The following is a 25,617-nucleotide window of genomic DNA, read 5'->3' on the forward strand; positions in this document are numbered from 1 at the left end:
TCCACAGTCTTCGCACCAGAATGCAAATGTTTTGGGGGCTAACCTCCAAACACACACGTTCAAACTTTCATTTGAATTTTGTGTGTTTCCTCCCAACCACCGGTACAACAACTCGTCCTCCGAAAGAAAAAAAACTGGTGCGTGAAAAAGGCGGATTTCAGGCCGGTGCATTTTTTTGTTCAACCGCGAATAACAAACATTTCCGTTCCGTATTCGGAAAAACTGTTCCAGGGGTGGATTCTAAACACTTTTATGGATCCAAAAATCCAATTTTAAAAAAATCGATTTTTTGAACCAAAACATAATAAACCTCCCCTTAATGGGCTATGGCAGCAGACGATCGATGTGAGTCCCTTTGCAAACAGCTCGACATCGCCTGCAGACCCTCTCCTGGGCTCGTAGACTGGAAAACCATGGCCTCATCAGATGAGTCGCCATTTCAGTTGGTAAGAGCGCATGGTAGGGTTAGAGTGTGGAGCAGACTCAAAGAAGCCACAGAGCTAAGTTGTCAACAAGGCACTGTGCAGGCTGGTGGGGCTCCATAATAGTGTTGGGTCTGTTTAGGTGGAACGGACTAGGTCCTGCGGTCCAACTGAACCAATCATTGACTGGAATGGTCGACTACTTGGAGACCATTTGCGTCCTTCCATGGGCTTCATGTTACCATACAACGATGGATTTTGTATTGGTGACAATGCACCATGTCACCAGGCCACAATCGTTCGTCATTGATTTGAAGAATGAATGATTTGGTCACCCACATAGCCCTCCCTGAGTTCCATTGGACATTTACAGAGAGGTCATTTCTTGCACAATATCATGCGCCGCAAACACTTTCGTAATTATGGACGGTTACAGAGGCTTCATGGTTCAGTATTTCTTCAGAGGCTTCCAACGACTTGCTGAGTGTTAGAAACGTAGAGTTGCTGCAATAAGCTGGGAAAAAGGAAGTCCGACACGGTATTGTCTAGTATCCCATGACATTTGTCACCTCAATGTAACGTTCATTTCTGGGGGACAGAATATCCACTTGAGATTGAGGAATACATTCGTGATCCACCTAAAGTTAACGTCTTTTGTACCGTGCTCTCGTGAAAAGTTTATGGACCACATTTCTTAGCACAGAAAACTGTGCCTAGTTTCGTGTAGCTGGACATTCTGAAGCGATGGCTTACGCCACAACTACAGCAAGACAGTGAATACTTCAGTTTGCAACAAGATGGTACTCCCACCATAATATCTGTAAGATGGCTGGTGATTGACTCAGTTCCAAACGGTCTGAGTGTTGGGTTGGACGTGCCTTACATCATGGCTGTCTTCTCCAGCCGCCCCCATGACCACTGGACTTAACTCTAAATGATTTTTCCTTATGAGGATATGTCAAAGATCGTATGATCCTGCAACTACGAACACTTAATTTGGAAGAGTTGCTGGATGAAAAAGCAGGAGCTGATACCGACCATGACATCTCAGGACATGTGTGTCAACAGTTTGTCTATCGTATCGACGTTTGCCACGTGACAAATGGTGCCGACATGGAGTACCTATAACGAGGGTTAAGAACTTGTAGAAACGCTCTATCCACTGATGGTAGCAGTTACTTCTGTAAAATATCTGGGAGTATGCGTACGGAACGATTTGAAGTGGAATGATCATATAAAATTAATTGTTGGTAAGGCGGGTACCAGGTTGAGATTCATTGGGAGAGTCCTCAGAAAATGTAGTCCATCAACAAAGGAGGTGGCTTACAAAACACTCGTTCGACCTATACTTGAGTATTGCTCATCAGTGTGGGATCCGTACCAGATCGGGTTGACGGAGGAGATAGAGAAGATCCAAAGAAGAGCGGCGCGTTTCGTCACAGGATTATTTGGTAGCCGTGATAGCGTTACGGAGATGTTTAGCAAACTGAAGTGGCAGACTCTGCAAGAGAGGCGCTCTGCATCGCGGTGTAGCTTGCTCGCCAGGTTTCGAGAGGGTGCATTTCTGGATGAGGTATCGAATATATTGCTCCCCCCTACTTATACCTCCCGAGGAGATCACGAATGTAAAATTAGAGAGATTCGAGCGCGCACGGAGGCTTTCCGACAGTCGTTCTTCCCGCGAACCATACGCGACTGCAACAGAAAAGGGAGGTAATGATAGTGGCACGTAAAGTGCCCTCCGCCACACACCGTTGGGTGGCTTGCGGAGTATAAATGTAGATGTAGATGTATTCTTGTAGTTTCCAAACAGTCTTTTTCAACACAGAGGTACTCAAGAATAGGCTACACTTGTAATATGTCACTTTTTCCTCTGTCAAACTAAGTGTCTGAAATTTTGTTTAGTACAAGCTCTATCATTTCCATATATGTCCTCTGTCGTCTGAAAGTAACAGTGATTTTTCATTTTCATCCTGATTTTATTGCAGTCAGCTCTCAAATTTCCAAAATATTGTGATCTTCCTACTTATCAGACTGTCCTTTGCTGATTCGCCTGTTCATACGACTACCATGTAGAAGACCTGGGTTCAGTACCTAGTACTGGCAACGATTTTCCTTGGCATGAGGAGTGGAGCGAGATGCACCTAGCCTGTTAACGCCATCTGAGGAACTACTTCAGTAAGATGTATCAGCGTCAAGATCAGTGAACTGACAGTGGCTGGAATATCGGTGTGTTAAACAAGACATTTCTATGAGAGTACTACAAGAATCCCCTAGAAGGAACCCCACTGATCTTTTGATTCCTTGCATTTCCTGACACAGCCATCACTCAGCCTGGAAGTATCTATAAGGTATTGATAAATCTTGAGTCGAAACCTGTGTAACCATCAAAGGAGTTACGAAGCATTTGGCTGAAACAAACAATATTGTAAGTAGTTAGTCTCAGTGGTGTCTCAGTTAATGTCAGTTCCCCTTGTCTTTTCACTTTCAATTAGTTCTAGGACGCTGTGGAGCACCCGAGCTCCGAGGTACATGTTACGGCTCCGTAGCGCAAGGCTCGCAGAAAGACGCACTAGGTGCTGTCATACTGCGTCATATGCGCTTCTTGACTACAGCTCGGCTCCATGTGAAGACGTATCACACGCGGGGCCCTGCCCTCTGCAACACTGCACTTTTTGCGTACCCCAGATATCGGTTGTGATACATGAGCTGGATCTGATTTTCTGCCGTATGCACTAAGTTATTAATTGATATGCGCACCCGAGAACTGAATTTGCTGGTCAACATTATTCCTGTTTTAAAAGATGTGATTTTTCATCTCTGAGGATATGTGATTTTAAAAAGAAAGGTTTTACCCACCTTCTCCATTACAATAGCCACGCTCAGTTGACACGTAGTGCATTAGACGTTATTCCTATAAAAGGAATAACTGGAATGTTTTTAGAAACTACGACATAGTCGCGAATGGAGACAGTGATCCAGGAAGTATTTTAATCACAGTCGTCAGAATATCGATTTCGGTCCATAGTGGCCATCTTCAGATCAATTAGGGAAAGATAATGAAAAGTTACTACACATACAGCATACGCAGCCTTGAATATGTGACAAAACGTCCCTGATTAAAACAGACAAACCCTTATAATATCCTAATATGATTCACACAAAATGGATTCGTCATCAGATGTCACAAAGTTAGTTTCGCGTTGTCGAAGTGGTATGCAACTCAAACCGCAGTGCCGGAAGAATCGTAATCTAAACGGCATTGCAGTCCATAGCAAACTGAGGTGCTGTTCTTTCATTTTCCTTAGCGTTTGTCGAGGATCCGCTGCATTAGCTCTCTGTCATCATTTTATCCGATCTTGTACCTGACTTTTTTACAGGCCCGGGAGCTTGAGATCTTCGGGCAGAGTGTCGAGCCATTGCTATCTAGGTTGTCCTACAGGTCGTTTACCATTTACTCTCAAACCAAACCAGTCTCTCCCACTGCTGTTGCGTCGGGTCTTTGAACATACCCGGACCATCGTAGACGTCTTTCTCTCATCTTGTCTACTGTAAGTGTTACTCCACATAACTTACGAATTTGATCATTTGTGACATGACCGTCCAGTGTTAAACGAGGTGTCCACTTGAACATCTTCGTTTCCATAACAGTAAGTCTTTGTTCCACTTATTTTGTTGAAGCGAGCATTCAGCACCATACAGTGCAACTGAATAGATTACATATCGGTATAATTTGTTCGAGATGAGCTTCTCTGAAATCTTCCGCTCACAGTGTATAACAAGTGGTTAGAGATTTCCATCAACAGCAGTCGTGGAGCATTGATACTTAAAGGTCCTTGTTGTCGGGAGGTCAACATCATTGATTCTGATAGTATCCAAGTGTTTTAAATCTATGGTGAGATACTGCCTTTTCTTTATGCTGAGTCGTAGACATACATGAGCAAGACGGCCGTTCCAAGTTTTCATTTGGCATTGCAGATCAGTCTCACAATTAGAGGCCAACAGCACGTAATGAGCCTACAGTAACGCCAAGTGTCCTGTTTCCTGCAGATCTATTGTGACTGTATCCATGACTGTGGTGAAGAGGAGAGGCGACAGAGCCCTGATGTATTCCTACAGTAAGAGGATAGTTGAATAGCTGATTGTATCCGGCTCTTTTGGTCATGGTAGAGCAACCTGAACCAGCCTAGTACTTCTTCAGGCACTCCACGCTGTCGCAGGGCTAGTCAAATCAACTCGTGTGCCATACTGTCAAAGGACTTTTCGAGGTCAAGGAAAGCAAGGTGTAGATGCTTTGGCTTCTCACTGTGTTTTTCAGTAAGCAGGGAAGCAGCATAGATAACATACGTCTCCCAGCAGTCCTTCACGAATCAACATTGGCTGGTGGTGAGACATAATTTGTCGGAACCTTTTACTGGTATTCAAGCGACAGCATGAGCTACGAGTATTTTCTAAAACGCCGCACATGAAGACAGGATTTTTCCGGGGCTCATACCTCGGTTTCTATTGGTGATAGAAATGTAGAGTCAAGTGTTTTCGATAGCCCTTGGCTAGGGATCATACGTATACCCAACAAAAGGGTCGTCTTACGGTTACTGTCCTACAGTACAGAGGCAAAATTTGAATATTACACAGCTACAGCTTAGTCAAATGGAGAACATCGGATGGTTCGTTTTGCATTAGATGTGATGTGCGGTGAGGCCTATGAAGGCATCATTTAATTCATGGGACGTTTCTGAGAAAACCCAAAAAAAGCGTTTTGTCACTATTTCTCGCCGTCAGCACTGGATATCTAAATAACTAGCTGGAGGAAATTGTTCAAATTTTATTGGCATATTCTCTAGGCATGTATCTAGGTACCTCACTTTTCAGTCAGTGTTTTAAACTGGAGCATATTTGCCTTTCTTGTGGTACTATGGAAGCATTTTTCCACTGGTCGATGAAGGATTCGAAGATAGAAGCTTTACTGGGCGATAGTTGCTATATACAGCTGGGCTGCCCTTCCAAATTAGGGCTGTTCGAACTATTGTGCAGCATGTCCAATCAGCTGATGTCCTTCCCTCTTCAGTAATTTTGTTGAAGAAATCTGTCAGCCATTCAGCTGAATCCCAGTGCTTTGATTTCCACAGATATGCAGGTAGAACTTCTGGTCTCGCCGCCCTTCCATTTCTCGATTTGTGCAACCGCATCCTTGGTGATTAGTGTAATGGGTCCCTCTACAGCTGTTGACACTGGAATTGGAGCATGTGAACAGTATAAATTTTCTCACAAAGTATTGCCATCATTACTATGTTACATTCTTCCTATCGTTAACAAATCTGATTCCCCAGAATTTTTGTATGTCCGCTGCTTCGCTGATCTATGACGCTCCTTTGCAAGTCGGTAAATGACTCGATTTCCCTTGGTGTTTAAAGTTTATCTCGGAATTCGATAAAGTGGACTTATTCTGCTGCTGCAACTGCCTTATTTGCTGCACTCCCAACTTCACGATAATCGTTTAAGTTTACATACGTCTTAGAATGAAGGAGGGTTTAATATAGTTGCTTTTTAAAAAGTGCCGGTAATTTGTAACTTACTGAACCGCAGATGATGGGAAAAATATTCTCATCCCTGGCGAACATCATCACATTATCGTTATTTCTCGGTCGCCTCGGGAACACAAAAAAAGTAATATTCAAATTTTCGTTCTTAGTATCTGTGTTTACGGACAAAAAAAAAAAAAGAAAACACACTTCAGAATCCTCGTCGACACTGCAAGGTATCGTAGCAAGCCGAGATTTACTTCTGGAGGAGGTCGCGCTGATACTGCAACTATACACAAAATACCAGACCACTTTATTTTGAACTGAACAATCTAAAACGCTTGGAAACAATTCGTGTCCTCAGGAATACCGCTACGTATTTGTTACTGTCGCCGAAGTCTATAACTGTTATCACTAGATACAATGCAGAATGAGAGTCTCATCTGTCTCGCGGTTCTAGGCGCGCAGTCAGGAACCGTGCGACTGCTACGGTCGCAGGTTCGAATCCTGCCTCGGGCATGGATGTGTGTGATGTCCTTAGGTTAGTTAGGTTTAAGTAGTTCTAAGTTCTAGGGGACTGATGACCACAGCAGTTGAGTCCCATAGTGCTCAGAGCCATTTGAACCATTTTTTGAAGAGTCTCATCTCAATGTACAAGTGACTATATTCTTTGCTACACAGTTCTGACTAATAGATCTGACAGGTCGCAACCGGATCTGTCCTAAGACTGTGCTGTCGTAGTAGGCGATGATTACAGAGTGAGTGAGCTGCGCTGCGCTCTGACACAAGTAATCTTCCGATAGAGGCGGCGTGTGGAACATCTTGAAGCTTGTCTAAGCCGACGTCTTTTATTCGGTTCTGCGTCAGGTACCGATTGTCCTTACTTGTGGTTCCGCTGTGAGGTATCATTTCTGACATGGGACCACGTATTTCAGAGGCCACGACAATATCTAATAAATTTAAATTTTTGACTTGAGTGTGTGACCACAAGTAGCAACCTTCAACATTGTCTTGCACATTCTGTATTTTTTTCATCAACTTATTGCATGGTGTGTGTTTTACCGAATAACTTATAAAGTCTCCTCTAATACGCTGAACACGTCTGTTGGGTTGTGACGAAGTTTGAGCTCCCAGGTCAGAAGAAAACGTGTATCACTTACCTATAGCCCTGTTACACCCACGAATGATGACACGACACTCCGGCATCGCTCTCCGTGTGTCATTTGTTCCTGACACATTGGCACCCCCTGGAAGCGATAATTTCTATGTCTTGTCATTCTGAAAGTCTACAATTAATCATCTGACGATGGTGTTCAGAGTGGACAGGTATTCAGTCCGTGTCATTAGGTCAACGCTGTCGAGGACAGCCGCGCGGGATTAGCCGAGCGCTCTAAGGCGATGCAGTCATGGACTGTGCGGCTGGTCCCGGCGGAGGTTCGAGTCCTCCCTCGGGCATGGGTGTGTGTGTTTGTCCTTAGAATAATTTAGGTTAAGTAGTGTATAAGCTTAGGGACTGATGACCTTAGCAGTTAAGTCCCATAAGATTTCACACACATTTGAACATTTGTCGAGGACACGACCCTGTTCAACCAAACCAGTAGGGCCATCACATAGCGCGGCATCCATTCTGAGATGCAACAACGAGTAAGACAGGTAGAGTTTTAAACAGCGAGGAGCCAGAAAATTGAAGAAATGTTGAGACGTGGTAAAGATAAGACCGGCCTAAGAGTGTCAGTTATTTATAATGTTCGGTTGCGGATGTGGCAGCAGTGACGGGGGCAGTCCATGCGGAACGCCGAACGCCGTGCTGACTCGTCACAAAAATTTTGAAAAATCAGTGATGGCCAATAACAGTCTAATAAGCAACATAAGATTATGTTTGATAAAACAAGGATTCTGTCTCATGCTACGAACTACGCGAAATGCGATTAAGTAAGCGGTGGAAACTGGAATACCTGATAGCAACTTCCATAAAGACGCCCACTGTGCAGTTAGTAATGTATGGAAGAGGGCACTTGATAAAGAAAGATCACAGAGGAAGGCTTCACTCAGTTTTCCAGCTGATATGAATGACGGTGCTGCAAATGATGCTAGACAGCGAGTACAAATGTATTCTGTGGTTGGAGAGATTGCCTCCTGAACAATAGACATCTCCATGACGTTATCATGATGAAATCTAGCCAATCGAATGCCGTCTTCAGGGCATAAATGTGAGAGCCTCGGCAGTTTACCATAGTTAGACATAGCCCCCGAAGACGATGATGAAAGCAGTCAACGAAAGCTTGGAGTTTTGTTTGAAATTGATGCGGCCACTTAATAGAGAAATTTTTATCTAAGGGTTATAACACGAAAGACTTCACGTTAAACTTTTTCTAGAGCGGTATCACTGTCCACGGTGGAGCATGGGAAGGATATAGTGCATGTGTATCATGGCGTGGGTGTAACGGAAGGGGAAGTTGAGAGGGCGTGTTGAAAGTTCAAATTACCCCCCCTCCACCACCCCCTTCCACACACACACACACACACACACACACACACACACACACACACACAGGAAATATTCTAAGAAATACCTGGACTCCTCATTAACGCAGGTGTCTGCTTTGCCTTCCTGGCAGCTTTGTATTTTCGCACTTAATACGGTGCCTTCGCATTTCTCACAGCTCCCAATGCATTCCTAACACAATGCGCGGCCGCGTTGTCTATCTGACGATAAGTAGTTGACCAGTGACGGCGTGCGCGCCCCCTAATAGCCTGCACGTCTAGTATCTCATGTTCCTCGGCATACAGTATTGTCGATGGTAGATGTAGACTAAGAACATTGCGTAAAGTGCTGCTACTAAATGATAACGCCCGCCCGCCTATCAAAAAACGCAATAGTTAAGTAGAGTTGGGAAGTCTTTCTGTACCCACCTTATTCAACTGATTTTGGGCCCCCAGATTTTTACATTTGCCGCTCTCTATCGAACAATCGCCAAGGAATTTCCTCATGGTTCGGCGAGTTCTTCGCCTCAAAACCAAGTGAATATAAAAGTTACTCCAGCATTGTCAGACTGTTGTAAATAGTGAAGGAGAGTACAAAATTGATGGCTAACGTCTCAGTTATGTATATCTGTTGTCTTTATTATACTTATGGGAAAACACTATTACACTACTAGCCATTAAAATTGCTACACCACGAAGATGATGTGCTACAGACGCGAAATTTAACCGACAGGAAGAAGATGCTATGATATGCTAATGATTAGCTTTTCAGAGCATTCACACGAGGTTGGTGCCGGTGGCGACAGCTACAACGTGCTGATATGAGGAAAGTTTCCAACCGATTTCTCATACACAAACAGCAATTGACCGGCGTTGCCTGGTGAAACGTTGTTGTAATGCCTCGTGTAAGGAGGAGAAATGCGTACCATAACGTTTCTGACTTTGATAAAGGTCGGATTGTAGGCTATCGCGATTGTGGTTTATCGTATCGCGACATTGCTGCTCGCGTTGGTAGACATCCAAAGACTGTTAGCACAATATGGAATCGGTGACTTCAGGAGGGTAATATGGAACGTTGGGCTGGATCTCAATGACCTCGTATCACTAGCAGTCGAGATGACAGGAATCTAAATCCGCATGGCTGTAACGGATCGTGCAGCCACGTCTCGATACCTGAAGAAACAGATGGGGACGTTTGTAAGACAACAACCATCTTCACGAACAGTTCGACGACGTTTGCAGCAGCATGGACTATGAGCTCGGAGACCATGGCTGCGGTTACCCTTGACGCTGCATCACAGACAGGAGCGCCTGCGATGGAGTACTCAACGACGAACCTTGGTGCACGAATGGCAAAACGTCATTTTTTCGGATGAATCCAGGTTCTGTTTACAGCATCATGATGGTCGCATCCGTGTTTGGAGACCTCGCGGTGAACGCACATTGGAAGCGTGTATTCGTCATCGCCATACTGGCGTATCACCCGGCGTGATGGTATGGGGTGCCATTGGTTACACCTCTCGGTCACCTCTTGTTCGCATTGACGGCACTTTGAACAGTGGACGTTACATTTCAGATGAGTTACGACCCGCAGCTCTACCCTTCATTCGATCCCTGCGAAATCCTACATTTCAGCAGGATAATGCACGACCGCATGTCGGAGGTCCTGTACGTGCCTTTCTGGATAAAGAAAATGTTCGACTGCTGCCCTGGCCAGTACATTCTCCAGATCTCTCACCAATTGAAAACGTCTGGCCAATGGTGGCCGAGCAACTGGCTCGTCACAATACGCCAGTCACTACTCTTGATGAACTGTGGTATCGTGTTGAAACTGCATGGGCAGCTGTACCTGTACACGCCATCCAAGCTCTGATTGACTCAATGTGCAGGCGTATCAAGGCCATTATTACGGCCAGTGGTGGTTGTTCTGGGTACTGATTTCTCAGGATCTATGCACCCAAATTGCGTGAAAATGTAATCACATTTCAGTTCTGGAATAATATATTTGTCCAATGAATACCCGTTTATCATCTGCATTTCTTCTTGGTGTAGCAATTTTAATGGCCGGTAGTGTAACTTTTGCAACGCAACTTTATTATTATTATTATTAATATTATTATTATTATTATTATTATTATTATTATTATCACTTGGAGGAATATGAACGAAGAAGTATGCATACACACATCATCAAATTTTCGACATCAGCTATTCAATAATAGCCTCACATTCCGTACATTTCAGGAACAGAATGGTATGTACAAGCATACCATTTTGTTCTTGAAACATTCTAAGTACGACAGATTTGCAGATTTACATATCTCCGAATCATCTGAGTCATTGGGGATATACTCAGGATCCTGGTCAGAGATATCAGGATGACTCAGTACATCTTCGTTTTCTTGCAACTCGTCAAAAGTGACTATAATCTTTCAAAACGTACAAAGATATCTCTGATAGCTCTTAGTTAGCCATTTTACCTATCGCTTGCCATTATGTTTCCGCACGAGGCAACCCTCATTTACGCGGAGTGAGATTAGAGCTTTTGACCCGGCGTACTACATTCTCCTGCTCATAGGTAGCGCCGATTGACCTATAACTCAAAATTCACGGCAGTGGCGCTTACCATTGTGTTACCTGAGCCCCTCAAACACACTACTGGCCATTAAAATTATTGCACCACGAAGATGACGTGCTACAGACGCGAAATTTAACCGACAGGAAGAAGATGATGTGATATGCAAATGATTAGATTTCAGAGCATTCACACAAGGGTGGCGCCGGTGGCGACACCTACAACGTGCTGACATGAGGAAAGTTTCCAACCGATTTCTCATACACAAACAGCAGTTAACCGGCGTTGCCTGGTGAAACGTTGTTGTGATGCCTCGTGTAAGGAGGAGAAATATGTACCATCACGTTCCCGACTTTGATAAAGTTCGGATAATAGCCTATCGCGATTGCGGTTTATCGTATCGCGACATTGCTGCTCGAGTTGGTCGAGATCCAATGACTGTTAGCAGAATATGGAATCGGTGGGTTCAGGAGGGTAATACGGAACGCCGTGATGGATCCCAACGGCCTCGTATCACTAGCAGTCGAGATGACAGGCATCTTATCCGCATGGCTGTAACGGATCGTGTAGCCACGTCTCGATCCCTGAGTCAACAGATGGGGACGTTTGCAAGACAACAGCCATCTGCACAAACAGTTCCACGATGTTTGCAGCAGCATGGACTATGAGCTCGGAGACCATGGCTGCGGTTACCCTTGACGCTGCATCACAGACAGGAGCGCCTGCGATGGTATACTCAACGACTAACCTGGGTGCACGAATTGGCAAAACGTCATTTTTTCGGATGAATCCAGGTTCTGTTTACAGCATCATGATAGTCGCATCCGTGTTTGGAGACATCGCGGTGAACGCATATTGGAAGCGTGTATTCATCGCCATACTGGCGTATCACCCGGTGTGATGGTATGGGGTGCCATTGGTTACACGTCTCGGTCACATCTTGTTCGCATTGACGGCACTTTGAACAGTGGACGTTACATTTCATAAGCGTTACGACTAGTGGCTCTATCCTTCATTCGATATTTGCGAAACCCTACATTTCAGCAGGATAGTGCGCGACCACATGTTGCAGGTCGTGTACGGGCCTTTCTGGATACAGAAAATGTTCGACTGCTGCCCTGGCCAGCACATTCTCCAGATCTCTCACCAATTGAAAACGTCTGGTCAATGGTGACCGAGCAACTGGCTAGTCACAATACGCCAGTCACTACTCTTGATGAACTGTGGTATCGTGTTGAAGCTGCATGGGCAGCTGTACCTGTACACGCCATCCGAACTCTGTTTGACTCAATGTCCAGACGTATCAAGGTAGTTATTACGGCCAGAGGTGGTTGTTCTGGGTACTGATTTCTCAGGATCTATGCACCCAAATTGTGTGAAAATGTAATCACATGTCAGTTCTAGTATTATATATTTGTCCAATGAATACCCGTTTATGATCTGCATTTCTTCTTGGTGTAGCAATTTTAATGGCCAGTAGTGTAACTTACGCACCGCCACTTTGTTATTTTTATTATTATTATTATTACTTGGAGGAATATGAACGAAGAAGTATGCATACACACATCATCAAATTTCGACATCAGCTATTCAATAATAGCCTCATATCCGTACATTTCAGGAACAGAATGGTATGTGCATGCACACAATTTTGTTCTTGAAACATTCTAACTGCGACAGATTTGCAGATTTACATATCTCCGAATCGTCTGAGTCAGTGGGGATATACTCAGTATCCTGGTCAGAGATATCAGGATGACTCAGTACATCTTCGTTTTCTTGCAACTCGTCAAAAGTGGCTATAATCTTTCAAAACGTACAAAGATACCTCTGATACCTCTTAGTCAGCCATTTTACGTATCGCTTTCCACTATGTTTCCGCACAAGGCAACCCTGATTTAGGCGGAGTGAAATTAGAGCTTTTGACCCGGCGTACTACATTCTCCTGCTCATAGGTAGCGCCGATTGACCTATAACTCAAAATTCACGCTAGTGGCGCTTACCATTGTGTTACCTGAGCCGCTCAAATAGCACTAGAAGCTAGTCTGAGAGTTGACTGCTTGCATGATATTGATAAATCTTTGGGCTGAAATTAAGTATCGAAAAATGTGTGCTCGGAAAATGGAGACAGAACCAACCCCTCCCCCCCCCTGTAATACGCCCACGTGCACCGTTGCCCGCAGGGAGGCGACGAAGCAGCCACCGGCGACGGCGAAGACGATGGCGCCACAGGCACCCCCACTGCTGTACTACATGGCGGCCAGCCCACCTTGCCGCTCGGTGTTGCTTCTGGCGCGCGCCCTTGGGCTGCGTATCGTACTGCGCGAGCTCAACGTACTGGCTGGCGAGCAACTCGACGCCGCCTTCATCAAGGTGACGCCGCCCACTTCCCGTTCTACGTTCTCATCCACTACCTCGGCAGATATTGAGCGTGGACTCGACATAGTAGTAGTAGTAGTAGTAGCAGTAGTAGTAGTAGTAGTAATAGTAGCTTAATTCATTCGTAGATCTGTTTTTACAAGGATATAGGACATGTCAAAGTATTTACAAATTTAGATCAATTGAAAATAAGCTAATTCTGTATACACACATATTTACAGACTTCTAGTTAGAGACAATCATTAGATTTACTCCTGGCATACAATACGTTTTTTACAAATAACCTATTAAATAATGTAATGCCACATTGTTCGCTCATATCTCACTATCAGTCACTGCACACACTATACACACATTGCTTCATAACACTTCACTCACCACACACACACACACACACACACATACACACACACTAGTGATCTCTGGGTCATTTTCTGTACCGCAACATCCCATCTGCTATTCTGAAAAACCGAGTCAGCATCCCTCCATAATGAGTGAGATGTTTAGCTCAGAAAGAGGAAGAGGTGTTAGTACTGTGCTATGCATAGCTTGGGGGTAAGTATTTCCAGAAATGAAAAAAAAGAAGGAAAAGTATATAAAGTGAAGGTGTTATGTGTAATGTTGGATATTTTATAATCATTAGTATTATTATTTATTTGTATAACGTTTTTATCAAACCCCTACTCTGTTTTAGCTAAGTAATCCTTCAATGTATAAAATGTATTGCATAACAGGTACTTTTTAGTTGCCTTTTTAAATAAGTGTATTTTGGCAATTTCTTTAATCTCTTTTGGTAATTTATTGTACAGTTTTATTCCTCGGTAGAAAATTCTGTTTTGAGTTTAATGTTTATTTTTTCTTGGTAAATGTAAGTTGAGTATATCTCTTGTTGCATGGTCATGGACAGAGCTGTTTGTGCAGTAATTACCAATGTTATTTTTGATGTATACAACTGACTCGTAACTGTATTCACATGGAGCAGTTAAAACTCCTAGTGTTCTGAACAGATCTTTACAATGAGCTCGACTAGTATTTTTGGTTATTATTCAATGCGAATTATTCAGTGCGCATGAACAGGTCCATTCCGTCCTCCTAGATTTTTGAAACGCGTTCACGGTGTACCACACCGTCGACTTCTCACCAGAATACACAAATATCACGCAACCATCGTTAATGTCCGTTCGGATCGAGGAATGTTGACTAAAAGAACACATCACGCCCTACAACAAATGTTCCACAGAAACAAAAAGTAACAGCGGGTGCATTCTAAGGAATATGACACCAATTTTTCAATGTACATAAACCATTTATGATGCACTGAGTGATTATAAATAAAGTGCAGCTACTCCTGGAGGCTCAGTGTGGACTGTAATTATCGTATATCAGCGAAACTTGATAGATATGCTAATGCATTAATCAGAACCGATTTATGCTGCAAAAAAATTAGTTCTAGTTTTGGCCACCAGGTGCAAATCTGGCGCTGTACACTGTGTACTGTCCTTACTGTCATTTCACAAGGCATAACGTGACTGACCAATATGGCTATCGAGAAGAGAGTGTTAGTGAAATTGTTTTAATTGAACGGCAGCAATTACAGTGCTGCACTGAAAGACTGAAAAGTCCGAGGAGAGACCTGATCTCATTAAATAGTTTAAAGAAGATGATAACACTGGGCAACAAAAAAAGATTTTTTTAAAAAAGTCTAGGGTTTTCCCGCTGAATTAGACTAATTTTGATGCCCTGAGTCCGAAAATGACCTTGGTTTTGTTCTATCAGGTCAGGATTTTTTACTACAGAAATTTTTAAAAATCGATTTTTCGTAAAAAAAAAAATTCTTTGTATCATCTGCTGAGAAACCCCGGAAGATTTTTTCCGTTTTCCTCAAGAAATAAACGTCAACGTATGCAAATTCATTAAGTTTTTATTTACTCCATCAAATTAAATAAGCATATTTATCATAATATTAGTATAACAATGAGCGTTACGTGACACAAAAGTTCAGAGTTCACGGCATGAATCGGCGTTTCTTCGATTCCCGTTTGTGAGCAGCTGCTGGGTTGTCTCTCTTCAGCATCCAGCAGTAGTCCATCATGACTGCGTCCCACCTCCCCTGGTACCTATCCTCCATTTGGCGCATGTCCTGATGGAACCTTTCTCCCTGCTCGTCGCTCATCGCCCCAAGGTTTTCAGGAAACTTCTCCATGTGTGAGTACAGGAAGTGCATCTTTATACTCATCAAACACCCGAGCTTTTGAAAGGCCTCTATCATGCTGCTGATGAGTCTGGCGTGGTTTGCTGCCTTCGTGTTCCCCAGGAAGTTGTTCACAACCTGCACAAACGATTTCCACGCGGCGCACTCTAACGTGTTCATGGAGTTTTCGAACTCCTTTATGAGCTGCCGTATCTGTGGCCCATCGAAAATGCCGGCCTTCAGCTTCTCAATGGTCAGTCGCGGAAAGGCTCGGCACAGGTAGTGGAAGCACCTCCCATCCTTGTCCAGAGCACGCGTGAACTGTTTCATTAACCCAAGCTTCATGTGTAGCGGTGGGATCAATATCTTCTCCCGGTCAACAAGAGGTTCGTTTATGATGTTTCTCGCACCAGGTACTAACTGCTCTCGTGGCGGCCACACTTTCTTTTCATAGTGCTGGGCTCTGTCTCGACTGTCCCACGTACATATAAAGCATGGGTATTTCGTGAACCCGGACTGCTGACCAAGTAGAAAGTTCACCATCTTGAAGTCGACGCAGATGATCCATTGGTGCTGCTCATATTGGATTTTGTCGAGCACGTACTTCACTGCTTCATATTTCTCTACGAGAGTTGTGGAGTGAGCAAGAGGGATTGAGGCGAACTCGTTCCCGTTGTGGAGGAGCACACACTTCAAAGAGCGCTTGCAGCTGTCAATAAAGAGTCGCCAATCTCTCGGATCGTATGTAGGAGCCCCGAGTTTAACAAGAAGACCGGCGACATCTCGGCAGTACACTAGGTCTTCCTCCTGGCAGAAGTAGCCCATGTAGTCCTCATGCCTTCTACGAAAGAAAGTGATACGCGCGTCCTCGCCAAGTAGATTTTTCTCTTTGAGTCTGGAGGCCAACAGCTCGGATGAAGTCTTCGACAAGCTGAGATCCCGAACAAGATCATTAAGCTCACATTGTGAAAAGAGCTGCCGACCATCTTGTGCTTCATACTCCTCGTCTGCTATACATCCTCCCTCGTCTGCAGTGGTGGCCTCGTCGTCGATGTTAGGAAGCTCTGTGAACGCTGGTACAGGAATTTCTTCGCAGTGAGCAACTGGACGGCGGGCAGATGGAAGGTCGGGGTACTGGAGGCTGTGCCGATTCTTCCGGTTGATGCCAGTAGTATTGATGGCGCAGAAGTAACAATCCGATGCATGGTCAAAGGGCTCCCTCCAAACCATCGGAATCCCAAACTTCAGTGAAGTTTTCGTGCCCTTCGTCCACCGCCGGAGGTATTCCACGCACTTCTTGCAGACCGTGTGCGGTGCCCAGGGCTTATCTTGGTCACCCAGCTTGACTTGAAAGTAAGCCTGGTAGGCGTTCTTCACAAATCCCGTGATGTTCTTCCTGTCCACTGAAAGCGTGTATTCTCCGCAGATGTAGCAGAAAACGTCTGGATTATTCTTGCATGAACGTCGCGCAGAAGCCATATCAATCTGAAATAGTAATAGAAATATGCAGTTGACTGTCAGACAATACAAATTAGAATAAATTTTATACTATAGTAAGAAAAAAAGGCATCTATTGGAATGATTAACTGTTACAATCTTAAAGGCTTCTTTTGTTTTCATATGTCCTGAATAATCCCCTTAAAACCCCTAATATTAGCATATTGAAGCCTATAAAAAGGCTTACATTTCAGGGAAAAATGGTCATGTAGGCCTATGGCTGTATCTCAAAAAGTTGACCTGATAGAGCAAAATCAATGTGATATTCGGACTCAGAACACCAAAATTAGTCTAAATCAGCTGAGAAACCCATGACGTTTTTTTGGTTGTTGCCCAGTGTAATGAAATTCGAAACTACGGGTGAGCTCAGTGTGGCACCTAGAAGAGCAAGGTGTGCTGTTCCGGAGGAAGTTACTTACGAGGTTGCTGTTGGTATAACTGAACATGCAACACATGTTCTGGTAGTGCTACTGTTCATGTATTGTCACGAGAATTGTCCATTCCACGGTCAACAGTAGCAAACGTTTCGTGGTTTATTTTACACTGGTCCCCGTACAAGATCCAAACGGTGCAGCAACTGAAACCTCAGGGCACACGGCAATGCTCTGAAGTTTGTTGTCGCTTTCTATTATCTACATCTACATCTACATTTATACTCCGCAAGCCACCCAACGGTGTGTGGCGAAGGGCACATTACGTGCCACTGTCATTACCTCCCTTTCCTGTTCCAGTCGCGTATGGTTCGCGGGAAGAAAGACTGTCTGAAAGCCTCCGTGCGCGCTCTAATCTCTCTAATTTTACATTCGTGATCTCCTCGGGCGGTATAAGTAGGGGGAAGCAATATATTCGATACCTCATCCAGAAACGCACCCTCTCGAAACCTGGCGAGCAAGCTACACCGCGATGCAGAGCGCCTCTCTTGCAGAGTCGGCCACTTGAGTTTGTTAAACATCTCCGTAACGCTATCACGGTTATCAAATAACCCTGTGACGAAACGCGCCGCTCTTCTTTGGATCTTCTCTATCTCCTCCGTCAACCCGATCTGGTACGGATCCCACACTGATGAGCAATACTCAAGTATAGGTCGAACGAGTGTTTTGTAAGCCACCTCCTTTGTTGATGGACTACATTTTCTAAGGACTCTCCCAATGAATCTCAACCTGGTACCCGCCTTACCAACAATTAATTTTATATGGTCATTCCACTTCAAATCGTTCCGCACGCATACTCCCAGATATTTTACAGAAGTAATTGCTACCAGTGTTTGTTCCGCTATCATATAATCATACAATAAAGGATCCTTCTTTCTATGTATTCGCAATACATTACATTTGTCTATGTTAAGAGTCAGTTGCCACTCCCTGCACCAAGTGCCTATCTGCAGCAGATCTTCCTGCATTTCGCTACAATTTTCTAATGCTGCAACTTCTCTGTATACTACAGCATCTACGCGAAAAGCCGCATGGAACTTCCGACACTATCTACTAGGTCATTTATATATATTGTGAAAAGCAATGGTCCCATAACACTCCCCTGTGGCACGCCAGAAGTTACTTTGACGTCTGTATACGTCTCTCCATTGATAACAACATGCTGTGTTCTGTTTGCTAAAAACTCTTCAATCCAGCCACACAGCTGGTCTGATATTCCGTAGGCTCTTACTTTGTTTATCAGGCGACAGTGCGGAACTGTATCGAACGCCTTCCGGAAGTCAAGAAAAATAGCATCTACCTGGGAGCCTGTATCTAATATTTTCTGGGTCTCATGAACAAATAAAGCGAGTTGGGTCTCACACGATCGCAGTTTCCGGAATCCATGTCGATTCCTACATAGTGGATTCTGGGTTTCCAAAAACGACATGATACTCGAGCAAAAAACATGTTCTAAAATTCTACAACAGATCGACGTCAGAGATATAGGTCTATAGTTTTGCGCATCTGCTCGACGACCCTTCTTGAAGACTGGGACTACCTGTGCTCTTTTCCAATCATTTGGAACCTTCCGTTCCTCTAGAGACTTGCGGTACCCGGCTGTTAGAAGGGGGGCAAGTTCTTTCGCGTACTCTGTGTAGAATCGAATTGGTATCCCGTCAGGTCCAGTGGACTTTCCTCTGTTGAGTGATTCCAGTTGCTTTTCTATTCCTTGGACACTTATTTCGATGTCAGCCATTTTTTCGTTTGTGCGAGGATTTAGAGAAGGAACTGCAGTGCGGTCTTCCTCTGTGAAACAGCTTTGGAAAAAGGTGTTTAGTATTTCAGCTTTACGCGTGTCATCCTCTGTTTCAATGCCATCAAGATCCCGGAGTGTCTGGATATGCTGTTTCGAGCCACTTACTGATTTAACGTAAGACCGGAACTTCCTAGGATTTTCTGTCAAGTCGGTACATAGAATTTTACTTTCGAATTCACTGAACGCTTCACGCATAGCCCTCCTTACGCTGACTTTGACATCGTTTAGCTTCTGTTTGTCTGAGAGGTTTTGGCTGCGTTTAAACTTGGAGTGAAGCTCTCTTTGCTTTTGCAGTAGTTTCCTAACTTTGTTGTTGTACCACGGTGGGTTTTTCCCGTCCCTCACAGTTTTACTCGGCATGTACCTGTCTAAAACGCATTTTACGATTGCCTTGAACTTTTTCCATAGACACTCAACATTGTCATTGTCGGAACAGAAATTTTCGTTTTGATCTGTTAGGTAGTCTGAAATCTGCCTTCTATTACTCTTGCTAAACAGATAAACCTTCCTCCCTTTTTTTATATTCCTATTAACTTCCATATTCAGGGATGCTGCAACGGCCTTATGATCACTGATTCCCTGTTCTGCACATACAGAGTCGAAAAGTTCGGGTCTGTTTGTTATCAGTAGGTCCAAGATGTTATCTCCACGAGTCGGTTCTCTGTTTAATTCCTCGAGGTAATTTTCGGATAGTGCACTCAGTATAATGTCACTCGATGCTCTGTCCCTACCACCCGTCCTAAACATCTGAGTGTCCCAGTCTATATCTGGTAAATTGAAATCTCCACCTAAGACTATAACATGCTGAAAAAATTTATGTGAAATGTATTCCAAATTTTCTCTCAGTTGTTCTGCCACTAATGCTGCTGAGTCGGGAGGTCGGTAAAAGGAGCCAATTATTAACCTAGCTCGGTTGTTGAGTGTAACCTCCACCCATAATAATTCACAGGAACTATCCACTTCTACTTCACTACAGGATAAACTACTACTAACAGCGACGAACACTCCACCACCGGAAGCATGAAATCTGTCCTTTCTAAACACCGTCTGTACCTTTGTAAAAATTTCGGCAGAATTTATCTCTGGCTTCAGCCAGCTTTCTGTGCCTATAACGATTTCAGCTTCGGTGCTTTCTATCAGCGCTTGAAGTTCCGGTACTTTACTAACGCAGCTTCGACAGTTGGCAATCACAATACCGATTGCTGCTTGGTCCTCGCATGTCCTGACTTTGCCCCGCACCCGTTGAGGCTGTTGCCCTTTCTGTACTTGCCCAAGGCCATCTAACCTAAAAAACCGCCCAGCCCACGTCACACAATCCCTGCTACCCGTGTAGCCGCTTGTTGCGTGCAGTGGACTCCTGACCTATCCAGCGGAACCCGAAACCCCACCACCCTATGGCGCAAGTCGAGGAATCTGCAGCCCACACGGTCGCAGAACCGTCTCAGCCTCTGATTCAGACCCTCCACTCGGCTCTGTACCAAAGGTCCGCAGTCAGTCCTGTCGACGATGCTGCAGATGGTGAGCTCTGCTTTCATCCCGCTAGCGAGACTGGCAGTCTTCACCAAATCAGATTATCCCTGAAGAGTCAAGTTAGCCAAGACCGCTAGCAATTATTTTTATTACTAAGAGAAATTTCGAGAGATTTACGCCATCACCACCGGATCTTGTAACATTATTAATTGTACATGCTTGTTACAATATTGAAAGTCACATAGTGATATTGTGTCAAATAAAACAAAGCGGGGAACATCAGCGTGTCACAAACAAGGTGACACAGAGCTGAAACATACAGCATGTTGTGGATACGCTCCTATGCTGAGACATCAGCACAACATGACGCATGTTTTAGCTGTGGGTTTCTTTCTTTGTGACATGCTGATGTTCCCTGCCACGGTTTATTAGACGCAATTTCACTATGTGACTTCCACCATTGTAACAAGCACATACGATTAATAATGTTACAATATCCGATTATGACAGCGTAGATCTCTAGTAAACGGTGACAGTAATAAAAATAATTGCTGGCGGTTTTGGCAAATTTGATTCTTCAAGAACAATACAACTTTCAGATCTCCCCAAACTGATGCAATGTCAAAGATATGTTTTCGCCTTCTGGCACGGACCCAAGCTGATGACACGTGCCCAGGCAATATTACATGGAGTAGAAGTTACATTTTGCACTACAGGGTGCACTGAATACACAAAACTGTCGAATTTATTACTGTATGGTATGGATTCACAACCGTCATTATTCTCGGTCCATTCTTCTTTGAGAAGAATGCACCCAGAGGGCCTGTCAGGTCTACCGTGGAGTGTGCACGTTTTCGAGACCTCCCTGCACAGTATGTGATTCCTTTTTTGGAAGAGCGCAACTCTGTGGAAACCTCTGTTTTTCACGCAAGATGGCGTAACACCTCATGACGCTCGCCTAGTGAAAGGTCTGGTTAATGCAGTCTTCCACGAACATGTTATCTCCAGAGGTTTTCCAGATTCATGGCCTGAGAGATCACCTGATCTGAATCGACGAGACATTTGTCTCCGGGAATATCTAAGAGAATGCGTTTACCAGGGACACATTCGATCTCTACCTGATCTGAAGGCCAGTATATAGTAGCATTTTTCTCGGATTCTACCAGAACTGCTGTGAGCAACTGTCGATCACGTTATTTTACGGGTGCAACATCTCATCGACATCTCCGGCGCTCATAGCGAAAAAACTGTGTAAGCGGCGGTCGTTTGACATTTTTTCTCACGTCTGTTCCTAATCGATTGCATGTTTTATTGTTGTGGTCTTCGGTTCAGAGTCTGGTTTGATGCAGTTCTCCATGCTACTTTATCCTGTGCAAGCTTCATCTTCCAGTACCTACTGCAACCTACATCCTTCGAAATCTGCTTAGTGTATTCATCTCTAAGTCTCCCTCTACGATTTTTACCCTCCACGCTGCCCTCCAATACTAAATTGGTGATCCCTTGATGCCTCAGAACATGTCCTACCAACCGATCCCTTCTTCTAGTCAAGTTGTGCCACAAATTTCTCTTCTCCCCAATTCTATTCAATACTTCCTCATTAGTTATGTATTTACCCATCTAATCTTCAGCATTATTCTGTAGCACCACATTTCGAAGGCTTCTTTTCTCTTCTTGTCCAAACTATTTATCGTCCATGTTTCACTTTCGTACAGCTACACCCCATACAAATCCTTTCAGAAACGACTTCCTGACAATTAAATCTATATCCGATGTTAACAAATTTCTCTTGTTCGGAAACGTTTTCCTTCCCATTGCCAATCTACATTTTATATCCCCTCGACTTCGATCATCATCAGTTATTTTGATCCGCAAATAGCAAAAATCATTTACTACTTTAAGTGTCTCATTACCTAATCTAATTCCCTCAGCATCACCCGACTGATTTCGACTACATTCCATTATCCTCGTTTTGCTTTTGTTGGTGTTCATCTTATATCCTCCTTTCAAGACACTGTCCATTCCATTCAACTGCTCTTCCAGGTCCTTTGCTGTCTCTGACAGAATTACAATGTCATCAGCGAACCTCAAAATTTTCTTTCTTTCTCCATAGATATTAATTCCTACTTTGAATTTTTCTTTTGTTTCCTTTACTCCTTGCTCAATATACAGATTGAATAACATCGGGGATAGGCTACAACCCTGTCTCACTCCCTTCCCAACCACTGCTTCCCTTTCATGCTCCTCGACTCTTATAACTGCCATCCGGTTTCTGCACAAATTGCAAATAGCCTTTCACACCCTATATTTTATCCCTGACACCTTCAGAATTTGAAGGAGAGTATTCCAGTCAACATTGTCAAAAGCTTTCTATAAGTCTACACGTGCTAGAAATGTAGGTTTGCCTTTCCTTAATCTTCTAAGGTAAGTCGTAGGGTCAGTATTGCTTGAAGTGTTCCAACATTTCTACGGAATCCAAACTGATCTTCCCCGAGGTCGCCTTCTACCGTTTTATCCGTTCGTCTGTAAAGACTTCGCTTTAGTATTTAGCAGCCGTGACTTATTAAACTGATGGTTCGATAATTTTCACATCTATCAACACCTGCTTTCTTTGGGATTGGAATTATTATATTCTTCTTGAAGTCTGAGGGTATTTCGCCTGTCTCATACATCTTGTTCACCAGATGGTAGAGTTTTGTCAGGGCTGGCTCTCCCAAGGCTGTCAGTAGTTCTAATGAAATGTTGTCTACTCCCGCGGCCTTGTTTCGACTCAGGTCTTACAGTACTCTGTCAGACTCTTCACGGAATATCATATCTCCAATTTCATCTTCATCTACATCATCTTCCATTTCCATAATGTTGTCCTCAAGTACATCGTCCTTGTACAGACCCTCTATATACTCCTTCCACCTTTCTGCTCTCCCTTCTTTGCTTAGAATTGGTTTTCCAACTGAGCTCTTGATATTCATACAAGTGGTTCTCTTTTCTCCAAAGGTATCGTTAATTTTCCTATAGGCAGTATCTATCTTACCCCTAGTGAGATACGCCTCTACATCCTTACATTTCTCCTCTAGCCATCCCTGCTAAGCCATTTTGCACTTTCTGTCGATCTCATTTTTGAGATGGCTCTGAGCACTATGGGACTTTAACAGCTATGGTCATCAGTCCCCGAGAACTAGAACTACTTAAACCTAACTAACCTAAGGACAGCACACAACACCCAGTCATCACGAGGCAGAGAAATCATTTTTGAGATGTTTGTATTCCTTTTTGCCTGCTTCCTTTACTTCATTTTCATATTTTCTCCTTTCATCAATTAAATTCAGTATATCTTCTGTTGCCCAAGGATTTCTACTAGCCCTCGTCTTTTTATCTACTTGATCCTCTGCTGCATTCACTATTTCATCCCACAAAGATACCCATTCTTCTTCTACTGTATTTCTTTCCCCCAGTCATGTCAATCGTTCCCTAATGCTCTCCCTGATACTCTCTAGAACCTCTGGAACTCCAGGTTCCATCTCCCTAAATTTCCACCTTTTGCAGTTTCTTCAGTTTTAATCTACAGTTCATAATCAATAGATTGTGGTCAGAGTCCACATCTGCCCCTGGAAATGTCTTATAATTTAAGGCCTGGTTCTTAAATCTCTGTTTTTTTTTTTTTTTTTTTTTTTTTTTTTTTTTTTTTTTTTTTTTTGTCGTCAGTCTACTGACTGGTTTGACGCGGCCCGCCACGAATTCCTTTCCTGTGCTAACCTCTTCATCTCAGAGTAGCACTTGCAACCTACGTCCTCAATTATTTGCTTGTCGTATTCCAATCTCTGTCTTCCTCTACAGTTTTTGCCCTCTACAGCTCCCTCTAGTACCATGGAAGTTATTCCCCCATGTCTTAGCAGATGTCCTATCATCCTGTCCCTTCTCCTTAGCAGTGTTTTCCACATATTCCTTTCCTCTCCGATTCTGCGTAGAACCTCCTCATTCCTTACCTTATCACTCCACCTAATTTTCAACATTCGTCTATAGCACCACTTCTCAAATGCTTCGAATCTCTTCCTTTCCGGTTTTCCCACAGTCCATGTTTCACTACCTTACAATGCTGTACTCCAGACGTACATCCTCAGAAATTTCTTCCTCAAATTAAGGCCGGTATTTGATATTAGTAGAGTTCTCTTGGCCAGAAATGCCTTTTTTGCCATAGCGAGTCTGTTTTTGATGTCCTCCTTACTCCGTCCGTCATTGGTTATTTTACTGGGTTATTTTACTGCCTAGGTAGCAGAATTCCTTAACTTCATTGACTTCGTGACCATCAATCCTGATGTTAAGTTTCTCGCTGTTCTCATTTCTACTACTTCTCATTACCTTCGTCTTTCTCCGATTTACTCTCAAACCATACTCTGTACTCATTAGACTGTTCATTCCATTCAGCAGATCATTTAATCTTCTTCACTTTCACTCAGGATAGCAATGTCATCAGCGAATCGTATCATTGATATCCTTTCACCTTGTATTTTAATTCCACTCCTGAACCTTTCTTTTATTTCCATTATTGCTTCCTCGATGTACAGATTGATGAGTAGGGACGAAAGGCTACAGCCTTGTCTTACATCCTTGTTAATACGAGCACTTCGTTCTTGATCGTCCACTCTTATTATTCCCTCTTGGTTGTTGTACATATTGTATATGACCCGTCTCTCCCTATAGCTTACCCCTACTTTTTTCAGAATCTCGAACAGCTTGCACCATTTTATATTGTCGAACGCTTTTTCCAGGTCGACAGATCCTATGAACGTGTCTTGATTTTTCTTTAGCCTTGCTTCCATTATTAGCCGTAACGTCAGAATTGCCTCTCTCGTC

The 25,617-nt window shown here is 43.7% G+C and overlaps 1 protein-coding gene across 1 annotated transcript in view; it reads left to right on the forward strand.

Moving 5' to 3' along the window:
* The window catches only part of LOC126237227 (glutathione S-transferase 1-1-like), a 105,544-nt gene that overhangs the window by 13,631 nt on the left and 66,296 nt on the right, over window positions 1-25,617 (forward strand). The window contains exon 2 of the mRNA XM_049947119.1: window positions 13,187-13,376. Within this exon, the coding sequence (XP_049803076.1) occupies window positions 13,224-13,376 (153 nt within the window). The 5' untranslated portion in view covers window positions 13,187-13,223. The remainder of the gene's footprint in view (window positions 1-13,186; window positions 13,377-25,617) is intronic.

This window comes from Schistocerca nitens, chromosome 2 (genome assembly GCF_023898315.1).
Source record: "Schistocerca nitens isolate TAMUIC-IGC-003100 chromosome 2, iqSchNite1.1, whole genome shotgun sequence".
In the NCBI taxonomy this organism is placed as follows: domain Eukaryota; kingdom Metazoa; phylum Arthropoda; class Insecta; order Orthoptera; family Acrididae; genus Schistocerca; species Schistocerca nitens.